General features: G+C 39.4%; 2 protein-coding genes across 5 annotated transcripts in view; both read left to right on the top strand.

Moving 5' to 3' along the window:
• Positions 1-4,537, top strand: part of ubr3 (ubiquitin protein ligase E3 component n-recognin 3) — a 28,265-nt gene extending 23,728 nt beyond the window's left edge. Inside the window, exons 35-39 of the mRNA XM_086090465.1 lie at positions 19-144; positions 884-1,063; positions 1,260-1,469; positions 1,558-1,697; positions 2,772-4,537. Coding sequence (XP_085946591.1) covers positions 19-144; positions 884-1,063; positions 1,260-1,469; positions 1,558-1,697; positions 2,772-2,889 — 774 coding nt within the window. The 3' untranslated portion in view covers positions 2,890-4,537. The remainder of the gene's footprint in view (positions 1-18; positions 145-883; positions 1,064-1,259; positions 1,470-1,557; positions 1,698-2,771) is intronic.
• Positions 4,538-5,163: 626 nt separating this feature from the next.
• The window catches only part of myo3b (myosin IIIB), a 76,883-nt gene continuing 60,169 nt past the window's right edge, over positions 5,164-21,877 (top strand). The window contains exons 1-9 of one of the 4 annotated variants that reach the window (XM_086091837.1): positions 5,164-5,342; positions 5,421-5,457; positions 11,699-11,882; positions 12,581-12,601; positions 13,168-13,302; positions 13,429-13,533; positions 13,772-13,871; positions 15,320-15,396; positions 16,401-16,546. In XM_086091837.1, coding sequence (XP_085947963.1) covers positions 5,336-5,342; positions 5,421-5,457; positions 11,699-11,882; positions 12,581-12,601; positions 13,168-13,302; positions 13,429-13,533; positions 13,772-13,871; positions 15,320-15,396; positions 16,401-16,546 — 812 coding nt within the window. In that variant the 5' untranslated portion in view covers positions 5,164-5,335. Of the gene's footprint in view, positions 5,343-5,420; positions 5,458-11,055; positions 11,204-11,698; positions 11,883-12,580; positions 12,602-13,167; positions 13,303-13,428; positions 13,534-13,771; positions 13,872-15,319; positions 15,397-16,400; positions 16,547-21,877 lie in introns of those variants that run through there. The other 3 variants (XM_086091839.1, XM_086091836.1, XM_086091838.1) reach the window with 3 other exon arrangements.

The following is a 21,877-nucleotide window of genomic DNA, read 5'->3' as shown; positions in this document are numbered from 1 at the left end:
TGTTTCCTCCCCCTTCAGCTGAGCTCCAGTGTGTGGTCTCCACAGTCTGTCGAGTTCAGCCTCCAGCAGTACTGCTTGCCCTTCCTTCGACTCGCCTGCCTTCTGCAGCATCATCTTTATGGGGACAACCTCACTGGCTGTTTGGTGCGTTGTTAACAGTGACACTGTTGTTTTTTTTGTTTAGTTTTTTACCTAATCTCAGATTTAGAGTTGGTTGTAACCTTTTTTTTTCTTTCTTTTTGTTGTTGCTAATCCACTAAGGTTGAACGTGATTTGAATTTATTATCTTCAGTACATATGCAAAATTAAATGCCAACAAAATTAGCGTATGCTAAACAGTTAGCAATAAACAAACACTAGCAGTAAACAAACACTAACCACTATTTAGTTCACACATACATATTATAAGTGAATATAACTACTAATTATTTATTATCTTCTGTGCATGAGCAATATTACACATCAAACAAAGATATCCTATGCTAAACGGTTAGCAATCGTGATTAGCGTTAGCGCGGTAGCAATGGCAATTTTAGGGAAACAAACACTTAACTATTTAGTTCACACATACTGTACATCACTATATCTACATTATACATGTAACAGTGTCTTAAGTCACTTATAGACGATGCTTCAACAATAGTCCATGAGTAAACGAGTGGTGCTAACCAACTGTTAGCTATAGATATGCCTGTTAGCTACAATCATTTCCTGTCCACTGCGTGCGCCTACAAAAAAGAGTCCATGTAAAAACATTGATAATATATTTTTAGTCGACCTATTTTTAAAGTTGACTTTAACTTAACAGCATTTTTAATTTATTTCAATGAGGAAAATTAACTACAAGTATATAGAATTAAAAAATATATACTTATTTTCTCAGGAGCAGGAAGAGTTCTCATCCCTGGCCGTGTGCTTGGGGCTCGCACCTGGACCCCCCGTGGCTTCAAATCCTATGAACAGTGCCTCGTGTCTGGAGTGGGCGGTCAGCGCCTTCGACTTGGTCACACAGTGGTGTGCTGAGGTCAATGGGCTCTCTCAGGTGCAGGCAGAGCAATCGCTGGTAAGCAGTCTGCGAATAGAACGAAATGGATTTGGGGTTATGGAGTTCGTAAATATGGGATTTGCATGTGAATTAAAATTTTGTTTTGAATGAGATGAGGTCTGGCAAGGAGGAAAGTAGAAAAAAAACCCTCCAGGACAAAATGTAGAGCCGCCTGAATGTTTTCTCTCCTCCCTCTCATTTGTCTTGCGCAAAGACCTTGCTAGTCCAGGATCCTCAGTGGGCACCGCCCCGCCTCCTCCAGCTGCCTGACAACTACAATATCATCTTCCAGTACTACCACAGGAAGGCCTGCACTGTTTGTAAAAAGGTGCCAAAGGACCCCGCGCTCTGCCTTGTCTGCGGCGCCTTTGTCTGTCTCAAGGGCGTTTGCTGCAAGCAGCAGGGTATCTGTGAATGTGTTTTGGTAAGTTGCTCTGTGGTTACCGATTTGGATCAAATGCTGTCACAGCTTCATCGACGTTGGTTGATGGTGTTCACGTCTCGTTGCGTAGCACTCCCAACACTGTGGCGCTGCTACCGGCATCTTTCTACTGATTAACGCATCAGTCATCATCATCATCCGCGGACATCGCTTCTGTCTCTGGGGTTCTGTTTACCTTGACGCCCACGGAGAGGAGGACCGCGATTTACGGTAACACGCAACACGCACAGCTGATGATGACTTAGAATGTATTTTGAAATGAAGGCGTTGACTATGCAGCTTCTTAATTCCACGCTACCGTATTTGTGGATTGCGATGCTTCAATGGCCGTTGATAATATGCTACATCTGGTGTGCAGCCCTTGGCCACCAGGGGGCAGTACAATGCAGGTATACATAAGAAATGTTTCGTAACTACCGATGAGTGACTCGGCAAAATACTTGTCGCTGCAGAGGATAAAAAATATATGCCTGTATTATATTGTCTACACGTGTAGTTGCACCGAAAAATCGTCTGACGACTTGTATCGTGAAAAACGAGTAAGAAGGGTATCGCTGCACTAGCTTTATTGAAGGGGGCAGTCAAACACACAAACGCAATACGAGAACACTGAATTAACTAGCTAACCCGACTCCAGCTCCTAATGCCAATTAGCGCGCTAGTCGCAGCACTTTATCACTCAAAAGAACGGCTCCACGCTGAAAAAAAAAAACTTTTATTGGAATAACTTGATCGTGACTTTTTCCTTCTACTCTCTAATGTCGCTACGACTTAACAGTGTATTAGACTGCGTGGAACCACACCGCCCCTCAGTGGCCAAACTGGGTACAACATGAACAGCGCTCTAAATAAAGGCACACACAGACAAAGGCAAGAGAGTATAAAATTATTTAAATAAAATTGATTTTGGGACATTTAAAATCGATTCTGAATCGTACTAAATGAGAATCGCGATTTTTTGGGGGGGGGGGGGCACACACCGCTTGTGTACCAGTAATTATACTTTATAAAATCATGTTTTTTTTTTAACCTTTCTCTTTTATTCCCTATTAAAAACAACTTTGGGGGGGTGGGCGGAACTTTCGATTAATGGCAATTAAGTTCTTTCCAATGGGGAAAAATTAAGGTTGATTTAGATAGATTGATTTGAGAGTGAAAATCAATGGCCCACTCCCACTGTATATTTGATCAATTCTATCCATTCATCCATTTATTTATTTAACTGTGAACTGTCACTCCAGAGCTCACGTTTGTCTTCCCTCCCTGTTTTTGTTTATGTTACAGCCGTGGAAAACCTCTCTTCTTGTGTGAAGAGAGATATCGAGTGTTGGAGCAACAGTGGGTTTCACACACCTTTGACCACATCAATAAACGTTGGGGGCCTCACTATAACGGACTCTAAAAAAAATTTAAAGAAATTTAAAAAAAAATCCTCTAAAGTCCACTTTAAAACTGCAGCCCGTCACAGAGAAGAAGACTATTTGCAAATTGTGTCGTTTTTGCCGGAGTGTCTGCCACGTTTGACAAAAACATCCACTCAATGTATCGGTGCCATAATCTCGGTTTGTGTAAAGTTTGGTGTACAATCACGAGCCTGAAGGATTAACACGTGTGTGCGTTTCATTATTTTGTCATGGAGTTCTCAACAGGGAAAAATTCAATCACAAATTGGACACATAAAATAAAAAAAGAAGGGGAAAAAAAGCACAATTTTCCCAGCGACGTACTTGGTTTGGAGTAGGCTGTAGGTATTTATTTGGATATATATATAAATATATATGAAATGTCTCGCGCTGATTATCCCTGCAATAATGCACCATTTATGATGATGTTAAAGCATATCCCTTTTAATCATGATTCTAGTTTGAGTTTCAAGCTCCTGACGGGTGCAGACGCATTACTACTACATGACATCAACACACTATGGCGTTTTTTGCAAAAGAGCAAAAAAGGCTCCTTTTATGGGTCTAGTTGCAATCCATCCTCAGGAATTTTGTTGTTGTTTTTCTTTGCTGTTGAAAATACGTTTTAGATGTTGAAATAAATGCTGCTGCTCATTGTTCAAGTAATTTTTAACTTTTTGTGAAGGTTGTGCATTGAGGTTTTTTCGCTCAGATCGCCGGGAACGTCGGCTGACGCGCGCGGTCACTTTGTTACGCTCACTCAAGTTAACTACGTCCTGCCTGAGCGCTGCTTTCCCCCCCCCCCCCCCCTGAATAAGCTCACAAGTAGGGCTGATTGATTTGGAACAACAACGTAATTTAGATTTTTTTTTTTACCCTCAATAATTGCGATTGACATTTAACATGCGATCATTTTTGTCAAGGTCCTCTTCCAATGCATTTTTTTTTTTAAGAAACACAAACAATTAATTTAGATGACGTTGAAGGTCTGCACCCTACAAAAAAAACAAATTGGCTGCATTTTACAGCAAACTAGAGTCCTTTCCTGGTTTTCAGTTCATCATGTCATCAAACTCAATGGAAAGAAAGAAAATCTATGATTTGTAGTTGCATTCCAATATTACGTTTAGATTTATTTTTATTTTTTTAAATATCCGCATTACACTGTGCATGACATCTTTTGAGCTGCTCTTCTTTAAGTGTCTTAGCTCATTCATTCTTTTCAATGAACTTTTGTTTTCTGGAACAGAGTAACTTCTTTCAGTCGTGCCTGTGAGATGTTTTGATCAGAGTGAAGATAAAGCCGAGCTGCCGTTTTTTGAGTTTTGTTTTTTGTTTAAGTTGAAACTTGAAAAAAGAAAAAGAAAAAGCAAAGCTTGCCGAAGTCATGCATGCTGCATTTATGTTTACTAAGTTTCACTTGGTCATCACGTTTGCAGTACCCACTTTGTAAATGACCGCAAGCAAATAGTCAATGAGTGTAAATTGTGATTTGAAAGCTCTTGTGTGTGTTCTCCTGTGTGATTGAAGAGAGAATACAGTACATTACTGTAGGTGCAGAATCAAACTTTCTGATTTTGGCCAGAAAGTATGACTTGGACATTTAATGCAACATGTAATATATGTGAATAAAATATAAGCACACTGCTCTGTGTCCTGTAGTGTCGTTATTTTTTTCCCCCTTGAACATTTTTTTTTATGTTATTCATATTTTGGAAGAAGATGGAATGAAAAGAGCAGAGGCCCCAGAATTGAACCCTGCGGAACACCGTACGGTCCATTTTACATGTTAATTCATATTGCACATTATTTGTCTAAACACTTTTTCAGATTGACAACCACTGCTCTATTCCAAGTGTTAAATCATAATTTTCATGAAGTTGCCTGACTGGGTAAACTTTTGAATGAAAATTCTTCTGAGTAATTGTAGATTAATATGTACAAATGGTTTCCACAAGCTAATAATTACCGCAGAAAATTATATCCTAACTACGTTTGAAATCACCATTTTTCACTCCGCTATCACCTAAAATGGGCCAATTTCAATAATCAGTTACTCCATTCCATTGTTGGACGGCAGCGTAACCTCGTGCCCCAAAACAAATTCCTCTACCATGTGACTTGCGTATTTTCTGGATAATCAGGTTGAGCTTTGATAAACAACAGAGGCCTTGTGGGTAACGAACGAGAGCCACGCTAAACTTGTGATTTCAGCCAACTGGACCAAAGCCCGGCCAGAGGAGAGGAATGCTACCTGGAGAAAAGCGGTGAGGTCAGCAATTCATTTGCACCCTTCCTCTTTGTTTTTGCTTCCTGCTCAGGTGAGTGCACTGATGCCTTTCCCCGTGCGGGTTCAGCGTGCGCTACTCAGGTGTCCATAAGCTCATTATTACTTATTAAACTCCCTGACTGGCTGAAAGGGCAAATCAGTTTGGATATGTTGCTATGGATGGTAAGACTTGAGTTTTATTTTGTAACAGGTAATGCATACAAGAATGCAAGTAAGGCTTTTTTTGTCTTTTTTTTTTAGAGCGCAGAGATGGAAATGAGGCAGCAAACAACAACGGGTAAGAATTCAAACTTAGTTGTCCGTAGTACAGCAACACCTTTATATATTCCACACAATGTAAAGATGCAAAAGATTTTTTGTGATCTTGGTGGAGTTTGAATGCTGAGACCTTAACTTTTGATATATACAAAGATGATAATCAGGTAACTTGTAGATAAGATTGTATGTAGACTATAGGTGGACTATGTACGTAGACTGTATAGTACAATGGTTCTCAGGCTTTATAAAAGTACTACATAAAAAAAATCCCAATTAGTAGGCCCAGATGTTAGTCAAAAACAAGACAAGGTTTATTCATAAAAACTATATTTAATATTATTGTAAGGCACTTAAACATTATGCAATTTCAGACATTGTGCTTAACTGGAGTAAAGTATTTTTTATTTTTTTGCTTTATTGAAATGACATTCACGTCTTTAGAACATCAATGCAACAGAGAAACAAGGAGCGCAGGGGTGGGGGTGCGAGTGTTGGAACGCGGCCATCGGTGGCCGGAAACGAACCCGGAAGTCGGAAGTCCGTGTCATCTACCACATAGCCCCCTCGAGTCTTTTATGAAAGCCGCGCGCCTCGCTTTTATCCACTAACGTGATTCTCAAACATGGCCGTTCATAATTAGCAAGTCATTGTGAATTAGTTGTGATTTAATAGTCATAGAGAATGTGTATTCCCTATTCAGTGTCAACAATATAGCAGCGCTAGCAGGTCTAAGCTAGCATTAGCGCCGTAAACAAGCTGACGTTAGCACAGCGGCTATGTTACTTGGTAGCATGATTTACAGTATTCATAATGAAGTGCTACTATAAAATTACATTTTATTGGCAAAGTTGTATTTTTGGAAATGTAAAAGGTGGGTGGGGGACTGAGGGAGATAAACGTTTTCCTCGTATTCATGTGAGTCTTTAGGTTGTCCAGGGTGACAAGGGCAAAGTTGCTGCAGCCTTGCTCGTGGCTGCTAAGGTTTACCGCAAAGCCTCTTCATATCCCCTTAGCAAGGATTATATAGTTCGCAGGGTTTTTTTTTCTTTCCTTCTCCGCCACAGAATTACCGGCCAGTTGACAATGTGGTGTTCCCACAAGGCTTGCAACAGAAAGGATGAAAATTAGATTACTCAAACTGAACCGGGCAATCGTGTGCACTCACTGACCACATCATTGGGTACACCTGTTAGGAAAGTCCAAGTCGAGAGCTGCGCAAGGTTATTGTAGTGAAAACTAACAAAATGACTAAAGCTAAGATTGGAGGGTAAAAAAAACTTTGTTAATGAATAAAATTTGAGTACAATAGAAAATACATTTTACGTTTAACTATTATTAAACCAAAAATGGCCATTAGCATTTCCCCCCCCAAATAATTTCTGTATTACTGTACAGCCGTAAATGTTTATATTTTTATTCAACAAAAACTACAAAAGTCAGTAAAGCTAAAACTAACAAAAAAACTAAAATGAAGAACCCCCCTCAACAAAAAAAATATAATTAAAAATTTAATGAACACTCCTGCAAAAAATGAATAAAACTGGGGGGGGGGGGGGGGAGAAAGTCAAATTGATAAAAAATAAAATAAAAAAATTACAGTAAAAACTATTATAGCCCTGGAGTTATGTTAAACTAATGTCTTTACAACAGTTCTTCTCATATATTTTACGAAATATGTTCTACTTCCTGGAAGGGTGTGACAAAATGTCATTGAGAAGCACTCCTTCACGAACATGATCATGCTCCGTTTTGAATAACACTGTCGGAATGAATGTAATTATTATATTATTATTATAGCTAAATAAGACAATTTACAGTATACTCACTACTATATGCAACGCAAACATTAGTTTAGTTTCTGTCAGCACAAATATTGACTAATATACTGATAGATGGGTGCTAGTGTATTGTGCTGTTGCAGGAAGGTAAACAATGAAGGGTAACTTGAGCTTGACCATGTGGGGTCACCGGTGTCTTGTTCAACAAACAGTTTCTCTAGGATTTTTTTTTTTTAATTCAACCTCTGTTCAAGTTAAATGGTTGTAGTCCACGGGGTTATAATAGCTGTGAATTTTTCTTTGGAGTTAGTTTTGTCTGTTGTTGTTGTTTAATTCTGTTAGTTTTAAGGAGTTTTTAGAGCAGTTGGTTTTTAATTTTGTTTAAAAAATGTTTAGTTTTGTTTTTTATTAGTTTTTGTATTTGTTTTTTTTAATTTTAAAGCTGCAGAGTATTTGTGGCGTGCAAGATATGAAAAAAAATAACCCGCTAAATGTTGTATAATAAACGACTGTGATGATGACCTTTCTTCTTCAGTTCGGATGCACAGCAATGCCTAAAATAAATACATTTAAAATGGATCCCGAAAGCTCATGTATGATATTTATTGACAAAAAGAAAAACAAAGGACACTTTTGCAATAATTTGTTTTAGTTAGCTTTACTAACATAAGAAATGGTTTCAATTAGTTTTTGTTTTTCTAAAAGCATTAGATTTTTATTCTATGTTGTTCATGATTATTAGATAATATAATATTTTTATTTTTATTTAATATCATTTAATTTGAAGTATTTTTAGTTTAAAATATATATATATATTTATTTTTAATGCACAGCACTTTATCGCTGCAGCTTTAGAAATAAATATGAGTTATCATAATTTCTCATTCTCTTGCTTTTCACTGCTTGACGTGCTGCATGTACTCGGGGCCAGCAACGAGGCACTCTAAGCAGCCACGCCAGCGGACTATCCAAAGGGAAGATGTGTTTTCCGGGTTTAGACATAACTAGCTTGCTACCCACATTACAATTGTAGTAGACTATGTATAGTCAAGTGTTTTAGCCGCGCCTCCAAATATCTGGAAAACTAAACTGTACAAAAAACAGCAGTTTATCCCCATTGTTCAATCTTTTCGCAGTTTTTTTTTTTAGCTATTGTCTTTGAAATAAAAACAAATTGCTTAATTCACTTTATAGGGTCTTTAAGTGCCTTGGAATCCATTGCGAATGGTTTCCTTAGTATTATTATATACTCTATTATGTGCTCATGTTTGTACTTAGCGTCTACTGAAACGACATTCCTCTCTAAATAATTCATACAAGCAATACATTTCAACTTGTGAGATAAAATGTCAAACCCCAACAAAAAAATGGGGGCTTTATTTACATCAGGTTGCCAGATCAGGAGGAGTCATGTGACCTGGCAACTAGCGTGGACTTCCTGGTTACCTGCGTGCAATCCGAGACGCATCATATCAGCGGCCATTATGAGCGCATACACCTGCCACTTGAATATTTTAACTCGGCTGCAGATCAGGTCGCAAATTGCCGGTCAATTATTCATCCTCATAGTTTAGTATGAATTAAATCGGCGTCATTTTGGAGTGGGACACTTTCACAGACGCGGGTACGTACGACTTGGCTGTGTTTTGAATGACTCTTAAGATTTGGTGAGGTAGTCTATGCAGGACCCTCTAGTGGGGGAACCCCCCCCCCCCCCCCTCCAAACAAACACATTTTGTCAACTTGCTGCAGATTAATGATGTTATGGTGGACCGGCTTGCATTTTGTTGATTGATAAGCTAAATGCAGATCATCATTCAGGAAGCGTTTTAAGGTAGGCGATTTAACTTTTCTTTTTTTTCTTTTTTTTTTGAGCATTGATGGATAACTCGAGATGAAGCAGGATTAGCAGGCAATTATTTAAATGCGGGCTGCATCAGTATGCAGACTGCTCATTGAAGGACAGCATGAAGGATATTCGTTGGATTGCTGCAGCTGTGAGACGAGCCCGGTGGTGTACCTACATGTAATATCTGCATTACTCACCCCGACTCTCCCGCCGTTCATAAATGTATCCTCACTACGTTTATGTGTGAGTATCCGTTGAGTCTCCCGAGGGTTGATAACTGTTCACAACAAGCCGTCAGGGTCACACACCGCCTCTGGCAGATTGTCCACACAAACAAATCCTCTCCATCATGTTTCTTGGGACGATATATATCGCAGTGTGGAATATGACAACATGACAAGTGAGGTTTCCCGATAAATCATATCGTTTGAGGACGTTCAGGGCCTCTTTTGACCCTTCGGACCTGGCATCATTGGATCACAGGGATCCAGCGTGATTCATGCTGGTGCTTTTTTCATGGCTGTTGACCATAAATCCTGACCGCTGTCATCATCATGGACCAGTTTCACATAAAGCAATGTTTTTGATGGAGCTGCATAGAAATAAATGTGATTTATTTTTTCAGAATGTGTGACAATATGGGGTGACGTTGCCCTTAGCATGCCTTTGAAAGTTTGATAGCAAAAGAGATGATAAATTACAGGGATTTTTTTTTTACGCTGATATTTTGGTGGGGTAAAATTCTGATAGCCGATTGATCGGATGATTAATAAAAATAAAAATAGAATGACTAAAATAATTCCTTTTTTGGTCGCTTAATGCTTACAACAATAAAGGCACAATATTTGACTATTTTACAATATTTTTGTCCTTTAGTATATATTTAAGAGAGAAAAATAAATAAATTATGTGGAGAAGAATGTTTGAATGTCATTATCTTTGTCTTATGTTGTAGTGTGCAAGTGTAAAAATCAGCCAAAAATTGGCCAATAATTACAGATTTTAAAAGAGCTAATATTGGCCCTAACGAATATCGTACTCTACCTTAAATTAGGTTTGAGTGCTTTCACCCTCTCGATTAGTGGAAAGCTGAGCGCTATTATAATTTTTGACCCCAGGGGGCAATATTGTAGCCTGCATGACTACATTAAACGATTAATTGACTGATACAGTGAGCTATAAATTAGTTTCCAAATACAGTGTTACATTGAGGTACAAATTGAATTTGTTTTGTGACCATGCTTATAACTACAAACACTAGTATCTCAAACCATCTGTCCCTATTGAAATGAGCGGAAATGTTATTAATCCATTCCAGCTTTAAAAAAAATAATAAAAAAAAGTGTGTGTTTTTAATAAAGGAAATATAACTATAATATTGTACTTTTTAAAACCCCACAGTAATGACACAACTAGATTTTTCTTGCTTCAGCTCAATGGAAATTGTGCTGCTCCTTCTTGGCCACCTGGGGGCAGTATAAAATATACGGATCTATATGAAGACGGTCAAAATCCTCATTAAGCCGTACTAATAATAGTCGTTCTTCGTACAGGATGAAGATTATTTTTACAATTCTATCTGACTACATGTTTTGCTCTACAATTTGTTTTCAAGCATCCGTTGCTGAAATTGTTATAACATCACCTCTATAGATGATATTAGCCTATGTATTTGCATTCTTTGTTAGCATTAAGCTAAACAAACTCATCTAAAGCAAAAGCTATGTGGTTATACAAAATGAATAGTTTTTTCAGAGTCTTAACTATAAAAATATTTTTTTTGTTTCATCTCTTGTGTGTCCCGTGCCTAAATATCCGCTGGTTGTTGACTGCTGATTTAATAGACAGGCAACCTTCCTTTCAGAGCGCGTGCAGTGAAAGTTTACCACTCATTCACACCGCCACTTGTCAGGCTAATGCCGTCCAATCCAATTCATCTTGAGGAGATTGCACTCCTGTGGGGAAGGGGAGGAGGGGAGCCAGTCGGTGACGCGTCCCAGCGGACAGCGCTAAGCTCGCCTCGGCCAAACGTCGCTTGTTGCTCTTGCTGGCTGTCATTTGTATAATGATCACAAAGGCGTGCTTTCCATGTCATTGTTCTCAACGCCAATGAGTCAGAAGAAAGTAACATTTGCCATGTAAGTACACTGACACCTGGTTGTCATCCTTACCGTTGCTGATTGGGGTGCCAGGCAGATTTGTTGTTTTGTCAGTGAAGCTTATGAGAAGGCCTTGTGGGAATAAATGTACTGTACTGCCCGTTTGCATGTCCCACTGCAAATACTTTATTGCTTTCATTGCCCGCTTCTCTTTAGTTTTATGTCGTGCTGTTAGTCTTTCTAGTCTGCAGTTATTTCTGTAACACAGCAGTTTTTCTATAAACTGTAAACATCTATTTTTGTCATAGGAAAAAGTGAATTCGAGTTCATCTGTCCAAAAGGAAACACAACAACCTTGCATATATATATATATATATATATATATATATATATATATATATATATATATATATACCTAAAAATAACATTTACCTCTCATTATCACCCACATTCACACACAAAAAAAACAACAACACATTACCAATTTGACTTTCACTGAGCCATTTTACTGAGTCTTCTTTTTCTGTCCGCCAGGCGATCATTGTATGGAGTATATCCCTACAAGTCAAGCATGATTGGCCTGGAGAACCTGGGAGATCCGTCCGATAACTGGGACATCGTGGAGACGATTGGTAAAGGGACGTATGGAAAAGTCTACAGGGTGACCAGCAAGAAGGACGGAAGCCAGGCGGCAGTCAAAGTGCTTGATCCTGTCAATGTAAGTCAGACATTTTTAGTCCCTAAGTTATGTTACAAATATATGCACAGCGAGTGTATACGTTTTGTATTTGACCAATAAAATTTCAAGTACGGTGGAACCTCGGAGTAAGGGCTCTACTTTTGTCATGCCTACATATGCACAGGACAGTACAAAAATATTGTAAGGGCTTTACAAAAAAACAACTACTGTACCAAAAATAGCATGTACAAAAGACTAGCTAGCGGCTGCGTATAAAACAGCCGTTGATATGAAATGGTAGATACGTCATGCTCATTTGAGCTACGTGCTAACACCAATGCTAAGCTAATTTTCATGTTTTTCCCCATTGCCTTTGATGGCACAGTTGCCCCTGCTAACATGGCCGCCACACGTTTTAGCCTGCTCTAGTCTACCGCAAGTGTGTTGACCAGTCTGTTGATGGCACCACAGCGCCCTTTACTGGCCAATTCTGGAACTAACAGACAAACAAAAAGAGAGAGTGCGTTTTGAGTGGACTGTCTGTTAAATCCTGGGTCCGTTGGTTCCAAGTTTTCAGGTTCCACTGTACTGTATTTACTAAAACTTTGACAGTTGAACGTGTTAAGAGAAGGTCAAATTAAGATGACCTTTAATGGTTATAATGCAACATTTTGTGAATAGTGTATTTTATATGACAATGCTCATACTGAAACTTTTGAAAAACTGCCTTATCTCAGCATACACGCCACACCAACAGAGTAAGTTTTGTGTCCTCTGTTCAGTTTGTGTCCCTCATCTCTTACTGATATACATTTATATCTCCCATTTTAAATTAATTTCATGTCATGTTGTGTTCTAATTCGGGCTTTACCCAAAAGTGGTCGTTCCTGCTTTAGCTGTATCCTCTCTATAAACCCGCTCATTTGTTTGTGTGATAAGGACTCCTTAGTGTGTAGCTTAGACTTGAAGTAAAGTGATCGTCTTCCTGGCACTGCCCATTGTGATGCAGAAGTCTCATGTTCCATCGCTCTGCCTGACATTATCACGTAGACATCCAGAGAGGAGTTAGTTTGCCCTTCCCTCCTTCTGACTTTCACTTTCATGGAAAGCTTACCATTTCTATATATGTCTTGGTTTTTCAGTCATCAAAAATAATTTACTTGGAAATTGGACTCAGGTTATTAATTTGTTCTGTCAATTCCACGCATTTTTATTTTAAAGTGGAAAACCAAGATGAGTAGAGCGGAGCCCGTACGTGCATTTGGTAATCAAACATGACGCATCAATGCCTTAATTATTATTTTTTTCCCGATGTTGCCAAAAGGATGTGGATGAAGAGATTGAGGCGGAATACAACATCTTGAGGTCGCTGTCCAACCATCCCAATGTGGTCAAGTTTTACGGCATGTTTTACAAGTCGGAAAATTTAGCCGGTGGACAGCTCTGGCTGGTGCTGGAGGTGAGCACCGTACCGACAATGTCCAAATACAGCTCACCCAAACACATAAAAAAATTTCCACCCCCAAAATGTCTGCTAATAGACAGCATAGCGGCGATATGTCACTGTAGTATCTCTCCTCCCCAGCTCTGCAACGGTGGTTCTGTCACGGAGCTCATCAAAGGCTTGCTGATGCGAGGCCAACGTCTGCAGGAGCCCGTAATAGCATACATCTTATACAGCGCACTCCTGGTAAGCCGCTAATGTTAGCCAGGAGGCGGGATTCAGCATGCATAGAAAGAACATGCTGAGCATTCATTGTGACAGGCCAGAATCAATGGCTTTTTCTTCTCACTGGCTCCGTTTTGTTTTGCTGTACATCATGTGCTCTCATCAATGCTTGCATGGATCATACGTGCTTCTCTCTCTCTCTCTCTCTCTCTCTCTCTCTCTCTCTCTCTCTCTCTCTCTCTCTCTCTCACCTTGAAAGGGTCTCCAGCATCTGCACAACAATCGGATTATCCATCGTGATGTCAAAGGCAATAACATCCTCCTGACAACGGAGGGAGGAGTCAAATTGGTTGACTTTGGTACTGTATTTGTGAAATTTCTCTTCGTTCTGTTGTAGGAAGCTGGAAAGAGGAGCGTACTAATTGTATATAATCTTTTGCGGTTGCTCTTGAGGCTGCAATTTAGCATTGTGTTTATTATTGTGTCGGGGTTCGCAGTGGTGTTAGTCATACCCTATTCACATACAGTAAACAAGCAAAAAAAAAAAAAAGATCAAGCAAATTTGCTGAGGGAGTTGCAATTATATGCTGAAAAACTCACTTATTTTTTATTTAAATTTTTTTGCTCAGACCTAAACTATGTCTAATGTTAGAAAAAACTTTCGTGCCATCTAGTGTCAAGCCACTATGTTCTACTGAATAATAGAAAAAAAAAAACATTTCACATTTTTCACTAACATTGTAATTCTACATCATTCCATATAATTCAATATCATTCTAAAATGTTCACCAATATATTGCACATTTTCACCAATGTCATTCCACATAATTCCATATCATTCTATATTTTTCTCACTAACATATATCTTTTTTGCAAAAAATCATTCCACATAATTCCATATCGTTTAATATCAGTCCACATTTTTTTACCAACATAGAGCAAATTTTTCATTACAAAAATCATTTCACATCATTATCATTCCACATTTTTTCAAGAACAGATTGCACATTTTTCATAAAAAAAACCCATTCCATGTTATTCAATATCATTCCACATTTTTTACCAACATATTGCAAATTTTTCATTAAAAAAATTATTCCACACCATTCCATGTTATTTATTACCATTCCACATTTTTTCAAGAACATATTGCGCATTTTTCATTAAAAAAAATAATTCCACATCATTCCATATTATTCAATATAATTTTTTCACCAACATATTGCACATTTTTGTCAAGATCATTCCATAACTTTCAATGCCATTCCACTCCACTCCATTTTGTTCCACATGATTCCATTTAATTCAGTCCATATTTTCCATTCAGCATTCACCTGCAATTTCCCCAGAAATTGCATTTTCTAGTATCTTAATCATATTAATTATGTTAAAATAAGCATTGTGGTGGTGCACCGAACGAAGTGAGTTTGTAAATAAATCCAGAATTACAATTTATTGCAAGGTCCCCTTTGCCACCGTGACGTCGTTTGATTTCATGGACTGTAGCCTTAACCCGGGGCTATTATTGCTCATTTAAATTGCATTATTTTGCATATTAAAAGAAAGCTGTTGTGGTAAATGACTCAGAATCCCTCAGGCGGGTTTATATCCTCTGCGTCGTGGAGATGAAGTGGACTCCTGCTGATAAAAATCTGTCCTACATAATTTGAAATGATCACAGCCATTTGTTGTTACTGCTTGGCAGGCTGCCACGGTAAATCACAAGTCGGCATCTATTATTTAACTCCAGCATTTGTCCCACTGCTTTTAAATAAACGTTCCGCCGATTGTTTATTTTCCCTTTCAGGTGTTTCGGCACAACTGACCAGTGCACGATTGCGAAGGAACACGTCCGTCGGGACCCCATTTTGGATGGCTCCAGAGGTCAGAGATAATTCCTTTTGGCCCTAAAATGTCCGACATCAACTGTTACAAAGGCGAGGAAGTGAGAGGTTGAGCTATTTCCGTTCGGCTCTCCCCTGCGTCATTATGTATTCCCCTCCACGGGAGCTCCTCTTGAGGTCGTCTCAAGGTTAATAGCTGGGAGACCGCGGCCCGCCAGTTTCTCCGTGGCAGAAATGAAGTGCCATGATGGGGCTGTAAGGAAAAAAGCACCTTGGGGGCTATTAGAATAAACTCAGCTGTGTAATGTAGTGTCAATTATAATTATTGACTGGGAAATTCACTGAACTGGGCCGTAAATGCGCAGTTTGTCATTTGTGGTGCTTGTGGGGCTTCACCATAAAGAATGGAGTTTGAAGATGGATGGTTGTGGGCTTCATAGGAGTCGTTTTTGATGATATACAAGCACCAGAGTTCACAGTGAAAAGCGATATCACTATCATCTCTATTTTGACGTTCATTTGCAAATTCATCTTCATGGTTTCAGTCCACATTTAATAATATTTTTACATGAATACATACAGTAAATCCCTCCCCTATCACTTTCAGTTGCCATCAAATATTTATATGCAGTTGTGTTATTCATTTCAATACAAGGTTGACATTTACACAAAATTTACACCTTCTGTCTAGAATTCCACATCATTAGGCTAAATATTAGAAACAGACTGCTGTTGCCTGCTACAAATAGGAGAATCCAAAATTTGGAACCTCTCTACAACTGCCTATAGATGCCACAAGATGGCGGCAACACACCGCTTAGAAGCGCCTACCCTCAATCCAAAGTTCCTTGGCACAAGACGTTGCAAACTTTTATATTGGACGCGCAAAACGGGTGCGATTTTCAACAAATAACCAAAACGGAACTGTAAATGGGTACTTCTCTGACAACGGCATTATTTATTCCGCCTCTGTTGAGTTGAGACTAAATAGACTGTCTGGTCATCTCACGTGTGACTCCCATATTTCTACCTGTATGTTTCCAGGTGATCGCCTGTGAACAGCAGTATGACTACTCGTACGACGCCCGCTGTGACGTGTGGTCTCTGGGCATCACCGCCATCGAGCTTGCGGACGGAGACCCCCCGCTGGCCGACATGCACCCAGTCAAAGCCCTTTTCAAGATCCCACGGTGAGCCCACTAGAGGGAGCCCTTGGCCTACACGTTGGAGACAGTGTTGTTCTAAAGATATTACTGTAGATACACACAGTTGACCCCTTTTTAATTTTTTTTTATTTTTTTTGCACAATGGCGCAATCATCTCCCGTTAGGTGGAGATGTGCCCGTCTGATTGCAATTTGCATGTGTGATTAGTTCCATTCACACCGAGTTGAAGTGCGGCAGATAGAATGTAGAATTTCATCACGGAAAGTGACATGATGGCCTTAAAACATTGCACACATCTCAAGTGTAATGGAATCTATTGCTATTGGATTAGCTACATCGGCACCATTTTATATAATATGTATTTAATATATATATATATATATATATATATATATATATAATACACAGACTGTATTATAATTCTGTCTTTGCAAAGAAAACAAAAGCACTCAATAGAGCCTGGAATTCTGCTACTACTGAACACCCTTTAGGTGGCAGTAGTGCCTGCTGTTTTCTGTGAGTCATTTTTCACAAAATTATTTTTAATTGTGTGCGTGAGAGCTTGTGTGTGTTGTTGTATGTGTCTTGTCTACACCAAACACAGAGCAGAAATCTGTTTGGTAAAAAATGCATCCCTAGACTGCCCATATGCGCTACAAGATGGCAGCAAAGCACTGCTTTCGTCTAAATGAAATCCCTCAACTCATGTCAACGTTGTTGCTTGGCACCGAGGTGCCACAAAATGGCGGCAAAGCACAACTTTTGTCCAAAGAAACTCCTCAACTCATGTCAACTTTGTAACTTGGCACCAAGGTGCCACAAAATGGCGGCAAAGCACAACTTTTGTCCAAAGGAAGCTCCTCAACTTACTGCAACATAGTTCCTGAGTACCAAGTTTTGCCGCAAGTTGGCGGGAAAACACGCATTTTGTGTAAATGAAACTCCTCAACTCATGTCAACTTTGTAACTTGGCACCAAGGTGCCACAAAATGGCGGCAAAGCACAACTTTTGTCCAAATGAAGCTCTTCAACTTTACTGCAACATAGTTTTTAGCACCAAGTTGTGCCGCAAGATGGCGGGACAGCATACATTTGATCTAAATGAAACTCCTCAACACACGTCAAAATAGTTCATTGGCACCATGGTGCTACAAAATGACGGCAAAGCGCTACTTGTGCATACATGGAGCTCATCAACTCGGTCAATGTAGTTGGTGAAAACAAAAAAATCCATGACTAAATTGCCCATAGGTGTGAATGTGAGTGTGAATGGCCGTTTGTCTATATGGCCTGAGATTGACTGGCGACCAATCCAAGGTGTACACCGCCTCTCTCCCAAAGTCAAGCGGGATAAGCTCCAGCTCACCCGCGACCCTAATGAGGAATGAGAAAATGGCCGGCAGGCTGAAATATACTTCTTTGCTAGTACCTGCTGGAATCCAAATAGATAGTTTGCCCTTTTGCAGGGAAACGGCGACCGTGCGGAGACGGTTGCCGTATAAATCACCGCCAACTTGTTGAACCGTGAAATGATTCTGTTAACATGTCATTTATCTCAAATATATTTTGCCGCCACTGCGTCACGGCAGACGAAATCGCCAAGAAATCTGGTGTAAATGATGACTCCTGTATGAATGACTTTCTAAATAGGGAAATGCGTTCCACCTTTGAGTTTGAAGTGGAGCTGCGGATGATTCATGACCGGCTCGGACGAATTCATCTTGGCCGCTTTTAATGACTGTAAAAACTTGATCTTTTTTGCCTATTCGATGCTTCACAAGGTATTAACAGAGGGGTCTTATCTGAAGTAATGTCCTTGACTCGTGCAGCCTTATGAGCACTAAAACGTGCAGTTGTTGTATTTTACAATTGCAGTGTGAACGTGTTTCCAGAAGACAGACTTAACTGTCATTTTCATCCACTTTGACATGCTTCATGTCTGGAACATATGTTGTAAAATTCGACTTCCAAAATGACGCAAGAGTCAGGTTCTTGCTATATATTTAGTGGCAGCAGTAGGATTTGATGCAGCCTCTGAACGGCAGAGAAGCAATGGTAGTAATTACAAAAATGGCCATCTGGTGGCAGCAGAGTATAAGAGATCAACCAGGGCCACAGGGCCAGGGTTGAAAACAAGCTGATTTCGCCACAGTTCTAAACAGATTTGCGCTGAATAATGATGAAACTTAGCTATATTGTAATGCTAATTGCTGCAAAACGGAAACAGATAGAAATATACTTTTTTTTGTCCTGATGAAGAAAGAGACTCTAGTCTTTCTTTGGTAGGTTGCATGTTTTTATAGCAATCGCACACAATATTGCAAAATCAGTCCAAATCCAGTAAAACAGCCCGGGAGTGAAGGGGGTTGCTTCAGTGTGAATGAGTTAATATCATTATTTAGCTTGTAACTATTTCAGCTCATTAACAATTCTGGTTCTTTTAAGTTATATTTCAAAGTGGATTTTTGGTAGATGTATAAATACAAAGTTAAGAAAAAATCCATTCCAAAAATCCATTGACTCGTCCTGAAAGACATCGTTATCACATGACCCTGTGATTACAGTATCTAATAACATTGTTATGGTTGCACGATGGGAATTTGTGCCCAGCTGGAAGTGCCTTTAACCCCAGCAGGCTATAAACATCCTGTGAGCTCCATGAACTGGGGTCACCTTCGTGCGTGTTCTCTTTACGCCTCTGAAATATGAGCCGCTCGGAGAACATTCTCGCGTCTGTGCAGCACATTTCGGCGGCGGCGGCGGCTCGCTCCGGCTGCTATATCGCCGTACTTGAGCGGACGTCTTTCCCTCCATTTCCTCTCTTTCCGCCTCTTATTTGATTAATTGAGTGTGCTGCGGCGTAATTGACAGATGTGAGCTCATAATATCCACGAGTGAAGGTAATGGAGCGTGTCAGAGGGTGAAGTTGTAAAATCATCAACTGCGAAATTAATTACAAATACAAATATGGCCTGTGATATTTAATATGCGCAAGGTTAATATCGCAATGTCCATGCAACATCAAACCAAGGAGTGTGTGCGTGTGCGCGCGCGTGCGTGTGTGTGTATAATGTTGTGTAAAGGCTAGAAGCAAAGGTGGCCAAGGTTGTTGTGTTTGTGATCCAAGAAGAAATTAATAACTCCATATGTGTCTATTTAAGCAGATGTCAACATAAGGGAGGCAGGCGACATATTCAAATGAGAAATGGAGATAACGAAACACAAAACCAGACTGGACGGTGTTATGATATGACTATTACTTAGTATTTTAGTGTGCATCAAAGTTGGTGCAAGCACTCCACACAAGGCAATCACAGATTGCAAGGGGACCCCAATAAAGCATTTATGATATGAATTCACGTGCTTAAAAACAAATCAAAACATTTAATGAATCCTGATTTATTATAAGCGCTCTGAAGAAGGATGAAAGCGATTTAACATAGCTCAGGAATCACTTTTTAGTTTATGATAAACAATATTCACAATCTTTGCAGTATACAAATATGGAGGGCCCCAAATGACTAAATAAGGCCTTGACAGCAACGTTAGCTCAAAGCTATCTAAAGGGAGATGAGTGATCAATAATATGTTCTACCTTTCAATACAGTACAAGAACCCTACTAAGAGGCAATCATGGGCGTGTCCAGCCCATTTTTGGGGATGCTGAAGCATCACCACAATAAATCCAAGCACCCCCAAAATTGAGTGGTCAGAAGATTTTTTTTTTAAACTATTTCTATTAATTTAAAATGTATTCCCACTTTTGTTAACAAGTGTATGAAAACCTAGAATTTTTTTTCATTGTATATTTAGAACAGATATAAAATTTGTGATTAATCGTGAGTTAACTATTGAAGTCATGGGATTAATTATGATTAAAAAAATTCGCCTGACGCCCCAAATTTGTTTATATTTTCTTGTTCTCTTTTAAAAAGAAAAGATTATTAAAAAAAAAAAATACTTAAAAAAAAAAGAGAGAAGTTGGTTAAAAATGATGGGCGCAGGCGATTAAATTTTTTCGTAATAATCGCATATTAATCAAGTTAATCACAAATTTTATATCTGTTCTAAATGTACGATATTTTTTTTTAGGTTTTCATACAAAATGTTCAACTAATAGAAATCATTCAAATGAATTTTCAATGGCAGTGAATGAGTTAATACCTCTCCGATAGTGTTACTCAAAACAATGAAATACAAACATTAATTATCTTCGCCAAGGCAGAATTTGTTTTTAGGATTCACTTATTGTTTTGATGGCCTGCATAAAAAAATAAATAAAAAAATGCAAACATTAAATAACGGCACAAGAGATGCACCGCCCTGTGGGATGTGGAGGATTACGAAAGCTGCATACTGAGTACCGCACTTTTTTTTTTCTCCCTTTTTGGTCTCATTTTTGTCTTTCTGCGAGGCTTAGCGCCAGCCGTCAAGTGCCGCTGACACCTCTCCGATTTCGCCTCAATCCGCGCCGAGGAGAGACTTGACAGTACGCGCTCTGCCCGGCCCGCCATTTGAATAAGCCATTCATGTTTACAATATGAGCCTCCACTCTCACCGCTACTCAAAAGATACAAATAAAAGTGCCGGAATTTTTTCCCCGGCACAATAAGCACACTTGAGCGTTATCGGCAGCGCGTTGCGTGCGCGTTTCGCTATCGACGTAGTAACGTATAAGTAGCGTGTTACGACATCAAGGCGAGAACATGTCTGCAGGCGCATATTAGATGTTCCATTGAAGCAGTCACTTTGCCGCCTTTGATCTACACTTTGCAAAGGATCGACTGCCTGAATTCTTTGTGGTGCCGAGCTGTTTAAAATGACAGATTTTCTTCCCGAAAATGAGTCACTGTAAATGAGGAATATGTATTCCTTCCTGTGGTTTGTTTAGGGACAATTTTCCTTTAGCAGATTGATCGTTTTTTTTTAACTGGAAGAAAATTGTATGTAATACAGCTATAAAATACAGGAAGTTGGACTTTGAGGACGTGTTCGAACCACAACATCAGAGCTGCGAGGCAGATGATTTAACCACCAATCCAATATGTAGGCTATACCTTAATAAATTGATTGTATGAGGCTCTTTGGCCCTTTCTCCTTTTTTTTTTCTAGGGCCAGACCGATTAATCAGCTGTCCAATCTAATCGGCCCACTTTTTTTTTCTTTTTTTTGTGTGTGCGTGTGAACGTACTTACTGTACTTTCCAGGTAACCGAAATGGTGATAAAATCCTCACTGTTCCTGTCATGGAGACCACGTGAAAAGTGCGGGCCTCATTATAGATGGCCTCCGTGAATGCTGCTGACAGAGGCGAGACTCGCTCCCATAACTTAAAGCTCCCAGTCACAGATGCCGC

This window comes from Leptonotus elevatus, chromosome 12 (assembly GCF_054856555.1).
Source record: "Leptonotus elevatus isolate MCC_2025b chromosome 12, RoL_Lele_1.0, whole genome shotgun sequence".
In the NCBI taxonomy this organism is placed as follows: domain Eukaryota; kingdom Metazoa; phylum Chordata; class Actinopteri; order Syngnathiformes; family Syngnathidae; genus Leptonotus; species Leptonotus elevatus.
The sequence above is the reverse complement of the archived record's forward strand: the minus strand, read 5'-3'. Positions and strand labels throughout refer to the sequence as shown.